Here is an 18,083-nt window from a genome sequence, read left to right on the forward strand (position 1 = left end):
AACTTAAAGATTTTTTTTTTTGGTGGCATTTTTGGCCTTAATTGGATAGATTGACACACATAGAAACAGACAGGAAACAGTGAGGGAGGGAGAGATGGGTATGATGTGCAACGAAGGTCAAACTGAGGATGTTGTGGTTATGTGGTATGCGTCTAAACCACTTCGCCTCCAACTACAAAGAAATCTTAAAGGCATTATTTTACTCTAAAAAACGGTAAAACTGGCTGAAATAATGGGGAAGCTATACCTCTAAAATCAGCTTGCAAATGGTATCTCGTGACAGCAATAAAACATGCAGCCCCCACAACAAGAGAATCTTTTTAGAGGGAACTAATGACACTTAGGGTATTGGCCAGTACCTTAGACTGTGGTTTGTACAAAATTGCCAAATATGGAATACAACAACACTACTACAGCTCAGAAATGATAGTGGACACAATAATAATGTGTGGTTGAAGATTTTATGATGTTGAGATTGACACTGGATGCTCTAGGGCGGGGTAGGAATGCAAATGTGTTGCTATTTTCAGCATGAGATAAAGCTATGATTGTAAGCGCTATGACAGCTGAAAAAAGGGATCGTACAACACAGGTTGTGGTGATATGTAGTATTTTTTGTGATTTATGTTTCTATGGTTTTTATGTAGTATTTCTGCAGTATGCAGAGTATAGTGCTGGGAGTGTAAATTTAGAGGGAGAAATCACAATCTTGGGATAACTGCGTTTTATATTAAATCATACAGCCAGTAAGAAACATGGGAAATGGCTCCCTGCCATGGGGACGGATCCTGATTATTGCCTCAGGGGATTAACTGAAACTGTTTACATTCATGTGTGTTTACTTGTTTTAGTGGGCACAGACTGTTAACCAGCAGGAGAGCCGGGCTACAGCTCTGCCATTACATAAGTGTTCCCTGTCACATGAATGTTTTGGTGCTATAAAAGAACTAAATCTGGACAGATTGAATTTCATTACTAGAGGTTTTCACGCAAACCCCCCTTCTCTTTCATACACATACAGTCAAAGCAAATTTCCACGGGAAAAAATACTTTATTAATACACTTACATAATGTATATCAACATTTATAGACAAAATATGTACATCAAACATCTTTCTCGTAGGTCCCAAAATATAAAATCTCAAGTACCTCTTTCTATAGAAAACTAGTCTTCTGGTAAAACTTTTACATTCACTTCTCTCCTCCTCACTCCTTTGACTCCAGTATTCATACACAGTACAGAGAATGAACATCTGAGATTCATCAGCATTTCACAAGTAAAAGGCAACAGCAAGAACAAACACCAGGTTTGACTTGAGCAGAAACAGATGTTGAGTATGCAGACCAGGTCCAGCACAGTGCTACAGTATGTACACAGTTTCTGAGTACACAACGTACAATTGTCCACACTCTGCCCTCCTTCTATCTCTCCGGATGTACAGAGTGAAAGAACAGGTATCAAAAATAGAAATGTACAAGAAGTCTATGAACAATAATTACAGAAACTCCATCTCAACTGTCTGTTTGTCAATGAAAACTTCTCATTCAGTGTGGTCATGTGGTGGCACATACCGTCGTCCATGCACTGGGTGTACCCTTACTCTTGTCTGTACACACTAGAGGAAACCCTTGTATTTCATGATGGCAGTCATCATAGTGTCTAGTTCGAAGGGCATTTTCAGTGATGATAATGGGCACCTACAGGACATTGGCGACAAACTTTGGGTGGAAATATTACCACTAACGTTTGGTGCAACGACCTCTAGAGTACAACGATGACATGTCTCTATCGCAACTGCTACGAGTGAGATGCATCAGTGTCATCGGCGTTTATACTTTAACAGCAGCATCTATAACATTTCTTTCTTTACATTCAACCAAGTGTGTGTGTGTGTTTGTGTGTATGCAGGGCATGTCCAGTTTATATGATACATTTGCACTGAGTAATATCACTGAGCATTAAACATTCAACCAGAGCTTTGCATCCTCCGGGTGTGGATGGATGCCGCTCCCCCCTCCATCTCTCCTCGATCCTCTCTACAAGTCCTCTCACTTGCTAATTGACCTCCAGGCTGAGGAACAGAGGAGAGGAATGAGGATGGATTATGGAATGGCTCAGTTTTCTTCTCCTTCCTACTACTGTCTCTGCTTCTGGGTGCTAGAACAGGTTCATGTCTTCGTCTGCTCTCATCTCTCAGTCTTTGGTTTCCAGGTTGAGGGGTGGTACCTGCTTTAGTGCCTGAAGGAGGGCAGGGGAGTCCATGGGGGTCTGAGATATGGCTGGGGCTGGAGAGCCTCCCCTGGGAGACAACACTAGCTGAGGTGGAGGCGGTCTTTCATTGGACATGGCGGGTGCGGAGCCTCCAACGCCAGGGTAGAGCATGGGCACGGCCCCGGGGTACCAGCATTTCTCCAGCATTGGCAGGTAGGCTGCAGCAGAGGGTGGAATGAGGTAGAAAGGCATGCAGAGGGGATGTGGTGGAGGTGGATGGTTGGGGGATACGTTCATGTAACTGCCGTAACCGCTAGAGGACGATGAAGCCGATGACTCGCCTCCTGAGAGCAGCTCATCTTCAGACGACTCCACCCGGGGTCGTTTGTGGCGTGGCTCGTCACCCTCCTGCTTGATGCTGGAGTTCTGCTGCTCTCCCAGCGTCCTCTTCAGCTGGCTCTCCTGACTGTAGTAATTGGGGCGACCCTGTGGCGCCCCAGATTCATTCTTCTCCAGCTCTCCCCCATAGCCGCTGTCTGTATCCGTATCACTGCCACTCTGCTCGCTGCTCGGCGGAGCGTACGCCCGCTGGATGACAGGGACACAGTTCCTCCCATAGCCCTCGCTGGGTTTAGGGGGTAAGCTGGTGTGCATCTCCTTGTGAGGTTGGTGCTGGTGGTAGGTAGGGATTTCCTCATGTCGGGGGCTGAGAGGGGTGCGCGGTCGGATTGGACTTTGCAGCACCTCTGCAGCTAACTTGTGAAGGTGATTGATCACATGGGACGGCATGAACTCTCCATCAGTCTCATGATTGGCTAGATACTGAAGAACCTCCTTGGCACACATGTGGAAGCCAGAGCGGAACATCTCCTCTGACTTCTCCTGGCTGACGGGAGGCTGCTCTGTAAACACAGCAAGAAACCACACCGTCAGAAATTCTGCAACTTGACATAGATGGGGGATTGTGTTGATTTTTAGTCTCTTTTCCAGTAGCTGTAGCTATATTTGAAGGTACTCATTTGCCTGCAGCTCTTCATAATCCTGTCATTGTGTATTCATTTTTGATAATTTGCACTCCGTCCAACAAAAACATCTTGTTCTAAATGTATATGTGTGTGTGTGTGTGTGTGAAGTTGTCCTCAGCTCACCAATTTGCATGCCATTCTGCAGAGCGAGGATCTTCTGCTGCTGTTGCTCCAGAAGAGAGGTGAGGGCTTTCACATGCTTGAGCGTGAGCTCTAAAACCACAGCCTTCTCCAGATGGCCCAGAGTCTGTAGGAGACACACACACACAGTCAGCACATCGTCACCTCTTACATAACACACAGGAACTATGCTTTACCAACCAAGTATGCATGATCTCCAATATAATCATGATCAGTTACACAACAGCAGCAACCACCAGGCAAAAATGATGATTAGGAAATGTGTATTGTGATATAGGATAATATGAATTTCATAAATAACATCCACTTTGATGTATTAATTATATTAGCTATAATAACTACATTTCAATTTGGATTGGACTGAACTGTTTTTCTATTTCAATCCCCACTTTAAACAATGAAAGATAACAGAGGACACATCCGTTAGCAAGAGCTGTCATGCAGTGACTGCTGACGCACTCAGGACAGAGGATGCAATACCAGCGAACAGCCACTCGATGGTGCATGCCCCTCAGTACGGCGAGTCCCATCAGCCCGCCCAGCCACAGCGTGAACTCACCGTGAGCTTCAGGTGTTCTGGTAATAAATCTTTCAACTGCGCGATGCACTCGTTTATCCGGTCCCGCCTTTTCTTCTCGATAAGTCTGTGAGGCAGCTTGTAGGTTTCCTGCGAAAATTAAACACGGAATGCTTGGGTCAATTCAGCTGAACCGAGAGGAGGCGGCCAGCTCTTTTATGATCCGAGGCAGTGACGGACAGGGAGATCTCCAGGAGTTATGTCATAGCAGAAATTAGGTCAGCCATTTATGGGACTGTGAGGCCGGTACCAGCCTCACGCTGCCCTTGTAGCTCACACCCTTTAATAAAAGCTCGGTGGTTTTAACTGAGCAAGTTGGCAGCAAACAATAATAACAACTGACCTTGCTCTCCTCTCCTCTCTTCATTCCCCGCCTGGGTTTATAAACATACATCGGGAAGTCCATCCTAAAAGGAAACATAGAGAGAGATAAGAACAATGAGAAGCGAGCGACTGAAGGTGCACGAGACGGAATGAACAATACGGACCAGTGGACCGAGACAAAGGCCAGCGAGTCTGGCAGAGGGATTTGTCGAAGTGTACCAACTCACCCCTGCACGTCTGACAGATCCGGCTGGCGTTTGGACAGAGGAGGTGGCTGCGCGCTTGGAATTCGCTCCATTCTTTTTACTCCAACTACACAGACAGAGCCGAGGTACTTTCCCAATGCAGTCACAAATAAACACGCATTTATTTGAGCGTGATTTAAAAAAAATTGATAAAAGAAAAGAAAATGGCAAGCAGCAGTTTGTGAAATGCACCAAAATGCTTCAAAAAAGCTACAAACGTTCACTGGTTTGTCATCGTTTGACACTAGTCTATTTCATGTAAAGGTTACTTTGGGTGTGAAAATGGCTCCGAGTTAGTCCGTGCGACTTCCACGCCGTGGTCCCGCCGAGGAAGGAAGGCAACCCTCTTGGTAGCGCGTTGGGAAAGTGGGGGAGGACTGAGCGACGAGTTAAATAAACCCTCTGACTCTCCGCTCAGCCTGACCTACCTCCGTCACATGAGGCTCACGTGTCAGACGGCGCTGCATCCTCGGCGGAGGGACGGCCCACTTTCTGCCGATCAGGAGCCCCAGTGGGCGGACGGCGGCGGACGTCAGAGCGGGGGGGAGGCGCCCGCCGGATCCCGTGTACCACCACGCTGAAGTGTATGGAAACAAGGCTGCGCGAGCCACGGCGCGGGGAACGTGCCGGCGGCGGACCGGGGCCGGAGATGAACCGGCCCGGGGCACGAGCGGCGGCTGGGCAGGGTTTACCCGCAGCTCACAAAACGTGTGAAATAACACAATGAAGAACAAAAAAACAAAAACAAAAAACCCCGACAGTAGCCACGGGCATTAATGGTGGCCTGCGGGGGAATTAGACTACACGGCGCAGAAACGCCTCGGGGGTTTCATCAAGCGCAATGACGTGCCTTTGGAAGGAGTGTTTTATGAGTGTCAACTGGGAGGTAGGGTGGGACGGAGGCTTTAGAGACATTACAAGCTCCGCACTCAACTGCCATTATATTTATAGTTTTACATTCAACGTGCCACTAAACGTGCTAAACGCGTGCTTATTCCGTTAGACGAAATGCTTGGGTGACTGAGTAGTGCTATCACCGATGCTGTTAACAACTGTAATTGGACGCAGGCTCAAGCTGTTTCACGACATCCATTAAAAACCTTAGAGCAAAAATAATAACAATAATAATAATAATAATAATAATATTAATAAAGGGTCACTAGTCCAGCTGTTACATTGATCTAAATGTCCGCAGAAAACCGGCGGGCTCCTGTATAAACATTGCGGTCACGGCGGGAGAACCACGTGCACCTGTGAGCGGATGGATGTGTGGATCCACGCTTGTTGTCGTGAGGCGGCGCCGCCTGTCACGTTGATCTCCTCATGGCCCCGCCAGCCTGCTGAGCGCACAGGGCACATCCAGCACATCCAGCACACGGCGGCTGCACCTGTCTGCTGCAGGCTATGAGCACAGATCACAACGGTACACCTTTTTTCTTTCTCTCTCTTTTTTTTTAAAATTTTTATTAAAATGCAGATTTTCATGAAATATGTGTCTTACTGCAAATGAAATAGCGTGCAAAAACAGGTTTGTTGAAATTGACATTGTGGTTACCACGATTCCTCTAATATTTTTTCCCTCTAGGCTACAACCGAAAATCTCCAATAGCCCTACAGTAATGGCAAAGCTAATTTAAGAGCACAAAGACCTCTCATCCCACCTCTTCATTATTTATCTCTACAAGTATAGGACATGTGAATATAAAAATACAACACGGGTTGAAAGATTTATTACCATTTATTTATTAAAGATGTATTATATTAGACTCATTAAGACCATTACAGGTCTCTTACCGCTCAATGATCTACAATCAAGGATAATCACCCCAATTCACAAACAGTTTGTAGATGTCACATGTAAACAAGAAGCGTGGCTTCGTTTTTCTGGGCCACAATCGGCAACACACAGGACCTTGAAATCATCATCGGTCCTATCAAAATTCACAAATTGCTCCTCTGCCAGTTTCGGTCAGTCTGGATTAATGACCCCATTATGAAGCTGGGCTTTGTGAAGCTGTAAGCAATTATATCTATCACAGTAGGAATTACGATGTGATTGGAGAAAAGCTGTAACATTTACTCCAGCTATTTTTCTATTTAACCACGTGTCCCTCAGGACTTTGCCTGGAAACCATATTCAGCAAAATCCCTCCAATCATATGAACTCATGCTTAGGATTTTTTTTTTAGGACAATTTATTGATTGCAAAGAGTTCTTGTCAGGATAGGAACACAAAATCCAGTCTCACAGAGCTTGAGAGCCTTTTGACTATGTATTTTTAGTTGAACAAATGTTTTTGTATCTGTATTTCTAATCACATTTAGGTTTTACGGTTTTGATAAGCTTGACAATTTACACAAAATTCACTAGAGGTAAATATTGTTTTTAGAGGCTAATGTTATCATATTTTTTCTCCATGCTAATAGGAGTTTGTTCGAGTAGATTCAATCTATTTTATTCGACAAAAATAAGGAAAGGAAGTAGCAACTTTCACAGTTGTTTTCAGAATCTCAGATGACATCAACGTCAAAACTGGCTTTCGTGACACAAATTGGAAGTTAACCTGATCAAACAGATTTTTCATACTTTCAGAAAAGCAGTCTCTTTCATCGTAACAAGTGAAGCTCTTCATTCTCGCTGAAAGCACGTCATTGACTTTAACTAGAAGGTCTGTTTTAAAAAATTCCTTGAACGTAACCAATTAAATAGAAATAGGATGGGCTACAGGACACAGTAATCACAAGACGACCACAACACAGGTCACAGCAATTTAGTTATAATTAAATAACCACAACAACGAGGGAAAGCCCCTTGAACATAATCTGGCCAAATGTAATGCAATTAAAAACTGAATTCGATTTTTAGATGGTCCTGACAGTGGTACCTTATTTATTTATGTCACTTGTAGATCTCGAAAATTCTTGTAGAATATTGGGGTAAACGCCTCTTGCCCTCTCTTGTTTTTAGCATAACACAAAACATGTGCTTATTCTGTTAGATAAAATGCTTGGGTAACTGAATAATGTTATAATTCATGCTGTTAACAACTGTGATTGGACACAGGCTTAAGATGTTAAAATTTTGTATTAATGTGTGTGATAAATTAGCCCACTGACAAATGGAAAGATCTCGTCGAACATCTTACAACAGGCTATTTCAAAACCATTTTAGGCAATAAAGTTTTCTTTGAGTGGAAAAAAAATGTTTATCATTTATTTATCGTATTATATTTATAATACGATATCAGTCTTCAGAAAATCCAAATAAAAGGCAGTTATACAATTTCAAAATTCTATAAATGGTTCTCCTGAGCTTTGATAAAATCCAAAAAGGTCAAATGAAAACTAAAAATGTGCAACCCCTGTACGTAGTCAACATGTTAACGTATTTCCTCATACAACATGGTTATAAGATTAGTGCACTCCCTCATGTGTAGAGGACCGCCGATGAGAAAACTGACTTCTTTGTGACGCCCTTTGTTAATCTGACTCCAGCAATTTGGAGGGATGGCACCACTCCAGTTTCCGACCAAAAAGCTGTAACACGGATAACACGATACTCTCATTACCTTTAGCCTCACACATGTTCTGGTCTTACTCTCGACCTCCATAAAGATGCAGATACCGTTTAACACTCACCATCAGATTGTTTTACACACTTGTTTATTTAAATAGACTCCAAGAATGGAATGTACAATTCAGACACAAACCATCTATTAGTATAAAAGTTCAGTTTGGTCAAGCAGCACTCCAATTGACATCTTTTAGTTCATCTTTTTTTCTCTCACACACTCAAACACTCAGTCATTCTGATGTGGATCTTTTATAACGTGACCAACCAAAAAGTAACAATCATTTGTGTGCTACAAAAAACATCAGTGCTTTAGGACTAAATGAATTAATGGAAGATTAAATAATTCAGTGCACAGAAGAATAATAAATCTAATTTACCGTTGCTCCCAAAACCCTTTAACTTTGGTTCCATGCTTCTAATGTGATGCCATATAATTCCAATTATTAAGCACAATGTGGAACTGGCCTCGGAGTGAACCAGTCACCAGATTTGCTCCTTCTCTCCAGTAGGTTCACATAGGTCATTATTCAATATAATAGCTAATAAAGGGTTATATTATTACTCTTGACAACAAGCATCAATGTACCCCCAAAAGGCTTTTTGTGTCTGGTTCCAGTGTCTTGGAACAAGTAGAACCTTCATTTGAGATTACAAAGTATTATGAAAGTGATAACAAATTCTTGCCCTCATATCGAAAACAAAACACACAAAAAAACAACAACACTGTATAGGTTTTCTAATAGCATTTTAGAAACATTGGAAAATATAGCAAATTCTTCATGATTGTTTAGAGTTGTTTGTCTCCATATTTTAAATATATGATAGTATAATTTCAAATATAAAAGCAAATATCAGTTCCCAAAAATAGTTCATTCCTATGTTGACATTGCATATTATTAACTATTCATATTGCTGTTAGACAAAAGCAAAATATTAAATAATGTGTTGTAGAGCTCAAACAAACCTTCAAATCCACGTGACCTGAGTTTGTTGGTGCAACACTGAGGATTAGCACCTCAATACAAGGCCACTTGAGAGGAATACTCCCTCAGGAACAATGGCAGAACTTTGGCACGCTGTCAGTGTGGTACAATGGAGAAGGCATTCAGTGTAGTAAAGCTAAAGTCAGTGTTTTCATCTCCTAAACCTATAGGACTGGCTTCGCAGGTCCTGAGGCACTTAGTGCTCACTCACAGGTGCACCCACACAGACACATTCGCCCTTGAGACCATGAGTAACATACTCATAACTTACACTTCACAGACACTCAGAAGCATGTATGTTGTAGAAACACTTATTGTGGGAGCATCTGCTGAAGTATACAGTCAGACATTGACCTAAATACATACTGCAGACAGACACGTTTTGCTATTCTCCTGTCTAACATGTGGTACGCTGTCAGGAGTGCTCAGGCGCTAGGGAAACTGACCCCGGGAACCCTCAGGCAGGCTGCTGGGGATTGATGTTCATGTGAGGGGGATGCCCAAGGAGACCGATTCGTTGTTTCTGCTTCCTCTGCTCTGTCATCTGTGGTAAACAAAGAGAACAGCTTAAAGGTGACATTTCCATCAGCTGTCTCCTCTGTAGTCTGGTATGAAATCCTGTGACCATACTGTAGTTTAAAGTTACCCTGTGGAGTCTTTGACCAATAGTAGCACTATACAACAATGCTTATACAGGTGGATCCCTATTTTGTTTCTACTGTATACACGCAGGAGGATGTAGATGCATGCGCTAGTGCATGCTGCTCTGTTTAACGCTATTCCGATGTAGTAACGGAGTAATGAAGTTCTGTGCCAACCAGGGCAAGGAAGAAGTAGACAGGGATGTAAACAATGCAGCACTTAAAATACACTAAAACTGTTGTTTTACAGGGGTTATGTGCCTCCCTTGTGTGTACTATTTTCTGACTCCAGGAGGTTACTGTGCCCGTTCAAGAAATAGTATGGCGCACATGCTGACTACGGCTTCATATTTAGTGTAGAGACTAAAGACTGGTATCGATCTTCTCCTCTCATTTAACTCTCTGCAAGAAAGCAAGCAAGCCTATTTCCTCTCAGAAAGTCTCAGAACAGCTATTCTGTTGAAATGGAGGCAAAAGAAAAAGAAATCAAGGGCGACGTACTACAAGATGAGGCAGTGCATGATTCACTGTCACATGACATACCTGCTCCTTGAGCTCAGTCAACTGTCCAGACAGGTTGGCCACCAGCCTCATGGTCGACTCCAGCTTCTCCTGCAGGTTCCTGATTTCATTCTGCTCACCCTCTGCATCGCTGCTCACCAGCGACATGGCACGCATCCGTGGAAACCAGTCCAGGTTGTGCTCCTGTGGTCAACCAAGAATATCAGCCACTGACTTTTGTTTTATTCTGAAGTTTTGAAGTAGATTTACTAGGAGTTAATAAACTTTATGTTAGTTATGTCAACTTGCATGGCATTACTGCTGCAGACTGAGCACATACTATACGTACAATGGAAATCCCAGTGAACTGACCAATGACTCCTCATGCTTTAATCACTTTAAGGGTTTGACTGTGGCCTTGTTTCACTGACCTCCTGTTTGTCTGGACCCATGTGTTTGTGTCATTTAATGTGCATGACTGGCATGTCTGTCAATTGAGATTAGAAAAGAGGAACAGATTACTGTACTAATGTGTGTGTGCCCAGCCAGTACACGTTTACTAGTTTGACGCAGCTGCATAACCTGCTGAACTCTGCTTGATCATAGTTACCGTACCAAACACAAAAGGAAACACCCATCGTACTAATCTTTCATTCAGGATTGAGTATGTGCTAGCAGCCAAGGGATACACTAATTCCACAGAATGGCTGTGAAATAAGGAAGGTACAAGGGCGAAACTTATAAGTCATCAAGCAGTGAAGTAACTCGGTGGAGCAGACAAGCATTTCTCTGTGGAAAACGTGCCTTTTCCCTATGTATTTCCTCTGGACATCAACGATTCTGCTGTAGCTCAGTGATTTCATGCAGCATGTGGATCATCATTACCTCCAAGACAGTGTGATCTGATTGTAGTATATTTAACCCATTTACACTTAAAAAAAAGTAGACCTGCACTATCACCCGAGGAGGTGGATGTGTGTTTTAAGGGTATGTCCGTGCTTTTTGTTTACCTTGATCATCTCAGCCACGTAGCTCTCAGGGCCTGTGTACTCCGTGGAATCTTTAACTTTTACCAGTACAATAAAGAACAGATAGTGCCACATGTTGTGCTCCTCTTTGATGTGCTCCTCAAAAGTCACCGTTTTGTTGTCAAACTTGTCCCGCTCTAGGCCTGTAGAGGGATTATTTATGGTAAGAAATTACACTATGTTTAAAGGGGAAAAAAGAGAAAAGAAGAAGAAAAAAAAGAGAAGAAGCTGGCCTTTATTTGACCAGTTCCCATTTCGCAACATTCTTTTGCACTGAGCGTTTTTGAATAAAAATGAAACCTGACATTAGGGAACATGTCACTTTGTAAGAATAAATAATTGAAAAGTGGCAACATAATGAAAAAATACCTTAGTGGTAAGATAGAAAGGTTTTACTTATACAGGGAGTGTCACTGAGGTAAAGGTCTCTTTGGCATGAAAGACTTGAGAAAAGGCACACTCAAAGGAATGAGTGTCTGGATAAATGAAGATAAATAAATAAAAAAACCTAAAAAATAAGTAATGTCAGTAACATTCCAGACTGTGCCTAACATCCACAATACTGACAATAAATTACTTTTTAAGAACTACAACATATATGCGATATAAAAAAAACACAGCAACTACACAAAAAAATTGAGTAAAAAATAGGAAAAAAATAAAAAAAGACAATATTGGTAACAAATAACAGAATACAGTTGCTTCTGTGAGTATAGAGCAGGGTTCTTACAAAAATAAGTACATCCACACTAAATTATAGGTTGAAGCTCCAGAAAATTGAGCATCACCCATGACAGGCTGTCAGACGAGCAGAGCCAGTGTTACGTCCTTAAAAGAGATGAAACAGCACATTTTTTGTTTTGCACTGCATTGCAGACAGTAATGAAAAGAGGAGAGTGCCAGGGATGCATTTGTTCTGGGTATTTTTTTTAGGTGGATTTGATAAGCATAATACATGTCAAATGTGGCCTGGCTGTTAAAAGTCAAAAACTAGGGCAGTGTTTGCTTAACACCTTGAAAGTGAACTCTACATTAATATGCAATCATAGAAAAGTAATTGTGATAATGCAGTATTAATAATGATAACTTTCTGAAGATGATTCATTTAGCTTCACAACTTTTAGCACTCTTGTAAAACAGACTAAAATCCATATTATTTATATATATATGTTCTGTTGGTCTACAAAATCATCGACATTGTCATGTGGATTGGAACAACTTCAGATTCACAATGACAATTTTCGGTCTTCATTTGTCTCGTTTCAAACACCATTTTGGCCGTTAAAAAATAAAATGCATAACATATGAGTGAATAATTGGTTGATTTTGAAACTTTCCCTACAAGCGCTTACAACACACATCTTTTGATGTGTGTTGTAAGCGAGACCCAGGGAAAAAATGTTACAAGATCTGCAAGTGACATCCTGGGGCTTGATTTAAACAAGCAGTGGCTGACTCAATATTCAGAACCATGTTACAGGACAACTACAGTTTGAAAATGAAACCAACACAGCAATTTCTCATAAATGTTAAGTAAAGGATGATATTTTTAGTGATCCATAAAATTCTTTCTTAAAAATGTAATCACTCTAGACGAGGGAACAGCAACCATTTTAAGACATTCGTTCTGCTGTCAGTTAACAAGTTCCTATTTCATTTTTCCTATAGAAGGCGGAGGATGCCATTTTACCGTGTGACTGAGCCTGATACATAAAACAAAAATAAATTCAGCTACAGGTAAAAATCAGCCCTCCTGTGCAGGGAGTTCATGACGTAAATGAAATCTCTGGCCACGGACCCCAAAGATCTAAAAACTAATGCAAGACTGTGAGAAAGTTCGATGGCTTATAAAACCAAGCTAGAGGATGGAGAGCCACTTAAGCCTGTGGAGATCGGCTCCTAATCTCTGCATCTCCTGTTCCCTCGTGGTCCTTCTCGAAACCATAGAGACGGCAGCACCCCCTGTGGCCTGGCCTTATTTAATATGAGTGAGTCAGAGCTGATGGCTTGCTGTGTGACATAATACTGTTCTCATTCCATATGCTTCCCACTTGTCCTGACTGCCTGACCCAACATACACACGCACACACATGCTTGCATTAAGCATGTACTGATGCACTCACACTAATTAACCCGTACTGTGCATTCGCTCCCAGACTCTGCGGCATTTACTTGTTTAGACATTCAAACATATAATGTACATATAAGGAATTGAAGATGATGCTAGACAGAGGGACAAAGTCTGGGTAATCAGCGAAGTTGCACAAACATATGGTATGAAAATTAAGTGTGCGTGTGAGTGAGTGGGAGAAAATGCCTATGCGTGTGAGACAGACATGAATTATGGAGGCGAGCAGAGCAGTGGCAGGAAGCCCTCATGACTCAGGCTTCTTTGGAACGACAGCAAAGTGAGAAAGAGGGAGGAAGAGAGGAGGGGGGACTGCAACAAACTACATACACCTTTACAGAAACGCACTTCCCAGAAACCACATGTACACCAAGAAATCAAACGTTCTTCAAAGGGAATTTGGGAATTAACCAAGTGACATTAGAAGGATTGTGGAAGACTACCAATGACGTAAAGTCTTTGAAACACAGAGCCCTTCCAACAATAGAGCACAGGCTGGCAGGGTGCCCCAATTATTAGAGAAGTTATCCTGTCACTGGAAAGTTAGAGGTTTGATTCTCAAGACAATATCCTTAGGAGAGTATTTCCGGACATGCTACTGATATTAAGCTGAGAAAGCTGCGCCATATAAAAGATAAAAACTAAAACAAACACAAATTTTCAGTTCCAGTTCCCAGAACCCTTCTGATTATTTTGTCTGAGCAACATCGAGGAAAAAAAAACAAAAAAAAAAACAACAGCTGCCAGTGCTCACATTGAAACAGCTGGAACCTATAAATGTTCACCATTTCTCTTTGAGAGATTACTTACAACTTATCAGTTTTTTAAATTTCTATTGATCGACTAGTTAATCAAACAACTACTGTAATTGTTTAAACGCTACTTTACAACTTTACAAAGTGCACCATGTGGCCAATGAGCATTGAAAAAAAAATTAGGGGACCCACAACTATTTCAATAACTGATCATCTGAGCAGTCTCACCACAGATGAAGCAGGTTGTCTTCAGCACTTCCTCTTTCTTCTGCTTTTCACTCCTCAGGTCGGCAAAGGTGTCGATGATAACACCAAAGATGAGGTTGAGGACAATGATGATGACCATGAAGAAGAACAGCAAGTCGTATATAACTCTGGCTGCAAACAGTGGCTCCTGTGAAAGGAAAAGGAAACAGGATTTAATGTATAGTAGGGTCCAGCTGAAGGTGCACAACAGTAACTACTGTACAGTTCTGCCACTGACTGTTTAGAGGTAGTGACTAGAGACTAATTACTGTATTTCTAGTTAGAATACAGTAATTATTAACTTTAATGTGGCACAGAATGCTAAGAAGACTTCACATCATGGGGGACTGGTTGGAGATTGCACTATTTAAATGTATGACCCAAAGGGCAGGTCTTTACATAAACATGTGCTGGGGATGATGTTATGAGTCTAAAATGAGGTTATCCCTGGTCATCATGGATGCTAATGGAAACACAAGATCACAGGAGCAAACCTGCCAGATGCTACAGTAACAGAGATGGCAGAAAGCCGGTCAACCCAATGCAGCCTGTCTTAGAGGGACACTGTTTAAAAAGATATTATGGGCTTACAATGCAGAAGAAAAATGTTTATTTTACATTATTAGCAAATGGCTCTGCAATGGAATGCAGTGATAATGGAATGCAGTGTCTTATACAATTTCATTAATTTAATTTCCATTTTTAGTTAATCCCTTTCAAAAGTAATGGAGTGAGCCTGAAGGGAATTGCCATGCAGTGGTCACTGCATGGCCCACTGCAGTCACACAATCACACGCACACTTACTTAGGGTGGTTTATGGTGGACTGTAAGCCAGCAAGACCTTTTGCCCAGCTTGCATCATGTTGTGAGTACGTGAGGCAGACATTCACATCCTCATTTGACATCATTAGTGGTTCAGCCCAAATTCAGTGGAAATCTATTTTGAGGTTTAATTCTCAAACAAGGCGGAGGCAATGCAGCTGTAAGGAAACATTGTGAAACCTCCATGCTTTTGAAATAAAAACAAGTTCAGTGCACAATGGGCTCATAGCCAGCTCACATGACCCACGCTGCAGCTGTGAGTGCTACACCCTCTTTAGCCCACACACACAGTCATGGGCCTAATCACAGTTGCACGTACCTCTTTGGAAGGTTTGCGGAGAACATCCCCAACACCCCCTCCACTCCTCAAGCCGTGACTCAGCACAGTGACGATACACATAAGTAAAGAGTCACACGTCCGCTCCATGTCGCTGTCCTCCTCACTGTCATTCTCAAAATCTGAGCAAGTACAAAGGAAAGCCTTAATCTAATAATTTATTCGGCACAAGGAGGCTAAGAGCCCATACAAAAAAAATACAGTTTATTTATCCCTAGTAGGTGCGTATTTGTTTACAGTTTGTGCAGTATATTTACATTACTGCAACATCAGAGAATGTCATTCACATTTTAATTCTCCATAAACCTGAAACAACTGGGTAATCAGGACCACAAGGACCTACATTCTTTAGTTTATGAAACATCAAAAGCAACAAGCTGTGGCTCATAATTATTAAATCAACCCATGTGAGCCAGACAGATTCTAACAACTAACACTATGCAGATACATTTACATGTAAAATCTTAATAGCATGATATACTTATTACAGTACCTCCTAAGAAACTCATCATATTGCTTAAAGAAAAGTGAAATAAAAAGTGAAGTATTATAGAAGATACTGTATTATATATTTATTTTCATCAAAAGTTTTAGAATAATTTTTCTGCATCATAATATATTGTCACAAACAGATTTGGTTTGACAGCCTCATTTCCTTTGCTGTGTCCATCTGAGACATGATAGCAGTTCAACTAACACGTAAACATTTTCTTTCTGATTATACCAAACACATGCATTTAACATTTTATGCAAGCATATGCTTCTGCCAACATGACGGTCCACTGAGATATGTACAAAAAAATGGAGGTGGTTTGGGTGTAACACTGTTACTTTTACTCAGGCAATGGGAAGAGTTGATGGACTGCATATAGGAAAGCGCGGCACATAAAAATAATTCCACAGCTATTCATTTTATGTTCTATTTAACTTTCGTAAGCCACTCATGCCATATTCAAGATGCTTTACGTGTATTATGACGTTTTAGATGCATGTAAAATGAAATTACACCGTGCTTATTATGTTCATATTCAGTATTTACTCAAATGTCTTACGATGACAAACAATTCAAGTAGAGTATTACCCTGTTCTTAAATATTTTCCTTGATTATAAATAATTATTACTAATCCGTGTAAGAGTAGGATTCGATAGCCTTGTAGTCACATATAAATATAAGGTTTCATCTTGGTTATAAACATCCTTGGCTTAGTTGCAGAACTTGATATCTGTTGAAACCTTGTTTACATGTTTTGGTTCACAAAGTGCGATTATGGTTAGTCAGAGCAAAAGTGTTTTCGTTTAGCTGGAATTAGACAGCAGTGTTGGTTAAACTTATTCTGAGTCAGAGAGACAAAAAAATTTACATTTCTGAATAGTTTATACAATTGGATGAAGTTTATAGACCTTGGTACACTATTTAAGACTATTCACAGTCAAACGATGGACAGGATAGACGATACTGTCTCATGAGCCCCTTGCTAAATGTGTTTATTTTTGGCCATATTATTTTATATTTTATATCCCTGACAATGTTTTGGACTATATGTGTACCCCTAAATTATAAATTCAATCAAAGTGGGCTCCTCTTTGCTTCATACAGTTTGTTACCAGCTCCATACGATATGTCAGCAGAATGAACTGAGGCCTTCTTGATTTTGACGTCTCTAAATGTTAGAAAGAATCGAACCAAAGAATTACTGAGTCAAGTCAAGTGCTAAGTAGTAACTTTACTTGACACCACCACAAATCCCCAGCATTTAGCCCTTTTTGGGACATTCACATGTTGATGTCACACGAGGGTCATCAGGTCACATGAGTTATCCTGGTCAACTGACAGGGGGGACGGAGTCACATGAATTAAAGTGTGAATTAATGTGAAACTGCACAACACAAGGGAACAGTGCACTATCTTGGCAAAACATCCCACAGTTTTCCTTTCACTTATCGTGGTTTGACAAGGCCAAGGATTGTTTCCCAATATTTCAAATAGCTTTTACAATATCTTCTGTATTTTCTCCCAAATTTTTAAACATGGCGGCTGTCAAATCTCAGCAACCACCGCCCTTTTCTGCATAAAATGACTTACAGCAGCTCCAGGAGCCCAGGGACATGAAATCAAAACTCAACCTCAATAAAGAGGTTGCAGTTTGTTTGCAAATACATTAAACATCCAGAGTATGCTGTTTACTCCTTATACCAAGGTCAGCTTAGGGAGCATTCACCACATTATAAATTGAGTTTGTTGTTAACACTTTTTGTTAGGTTTAATTCATGGCAAGCAATCCACACAAGAACACTGAACATTTAAATATTACTTAACTGATTGTTTTTAATGATTGAAATATTTAGCTAAAAACTCATTTCTCAAGCAAAATCTATGTAAAAGCCAAGTGTTATGGTATACATTACCTTCCTGTGGGGTCCCCGTGGTACAGTTCTCATCATTCCCTCTATGACACATTCCTTCAGACAGAAACTCGCTGGTCAGACTGGCTCCATTCTCTAGAAAGTAGGAAAGGATAGTTCACACAATTGCTAGTCTTTTC

General features: G+C 41.3%; 2 protein-coding genes across 13 annotated transcripts in view; both read right to left on the minus strand.

Annotated features, from left to right (window-relative positions):
* Positions 1-1,037: 1,037 nt before the first annotated feature.
* On the minus strand, positions 1,038-4,957 carry LOC120783276 (class E basic helix-loop-helix protein 40-like). Its single transcript, XM_040116151.1, has 5 exons — positions 4,507-4,957; positions 4,299-4,362; positions 3,938-4,045; positions 3,361-3,484; positions 1,038-3,114 (listed from the first exon to the last, which is right to left on the minus strand). Exons 1-5 carry the CDS (start codon positions 4,575-4,577, stop codon positions 2,195-2,197), a joined length of 1,287 nt encoding a protein of 428 aa, XP_039972085.1. The 5' UTR covers positions 4,578-4,957; the 3' UTR covers positions 1,038-2,194.
* Positions 4,958-8,169: 3,212 nt separating this feature from the next.
* LOC120807463 (inositol 1,4,5-trisphosphate receptor type 1) overlaps positions 8,170-18,083 on the minus strand; it is a 72,582-nt gene continuing 62,668 nt past the window's right edge. For all 12 annotated transcript variants that reach the window (XM_040159536.1, XM_040159533.1, XM_040159529.1 and 9 more), the window contains 6 exons: positions 17,947-18,039; positions 15,522-15,661; positions 14,362-14,527; positions 11,233-11,393; positions 10,265-10,426; positions 8,170-9,624 (listed from right to left, as the gene is read on the minus strand). In XM_040159536.1, coding sequence (XP_040015470.1) covers positions 9,538-9,624; positions 10,265-10,426; positions 11,233-11,393; positions 14,362-14,527; positions 15,522-15,661; positions 17,947-18,039 — 809 coding nt within the window. In that variant the 3' untranslated portion in view covers positions 8,170-9,537. The remainder of the gene's footprint in view (positions 9,625-10,264; positions 10,427-11,232; positions 11,394-14,361; positions 14,528-15,521; positions 15,662-17,946; positions 18,040-18,083) is intronic.

This window comes from Xiphias gladius, chromosome 21 (assembly GCF_016859285.1).
Source record: "Xiphias gladius isolate SHS-SW01 ecotype Sanya breed wild chromosome 21, ASM1685928v1, whole genome shotgun sequence".
Classification (NCBI taxonomy): domain Eukaryota; kingdom Metazoa; phylum Chordata; class Actinopteri; order Istiophoriformes; family Xiphiidae; genus Xiphias; species Xiphias gladius.

Bases quoted from the DNA above. Each gene is read 5' to 3' on its own strand.
- LOC120783276 (XM_040116151.1), bottom strand. From the start codon at position 4,577: ATGGAGCGAATTCCAAGCGCGCAGCCACCTCCTCTGTCCAAACGCCAG. The intron at 4,363-4,506 runs GTGAGTTGGTAC...GTTTCCTTTTAG, and splicing joins GATCTGTCAGACGTGCAGGG to GATGGACTTCCCGATGTATG. The intron at 4,046-4,298 runs GTCAGTTGTTAT...TAATTTTCGCAG, and splicing joins AGAGAGGAGAGGAGAGCAAG to GAAACCTACAAGCTGCCTCA.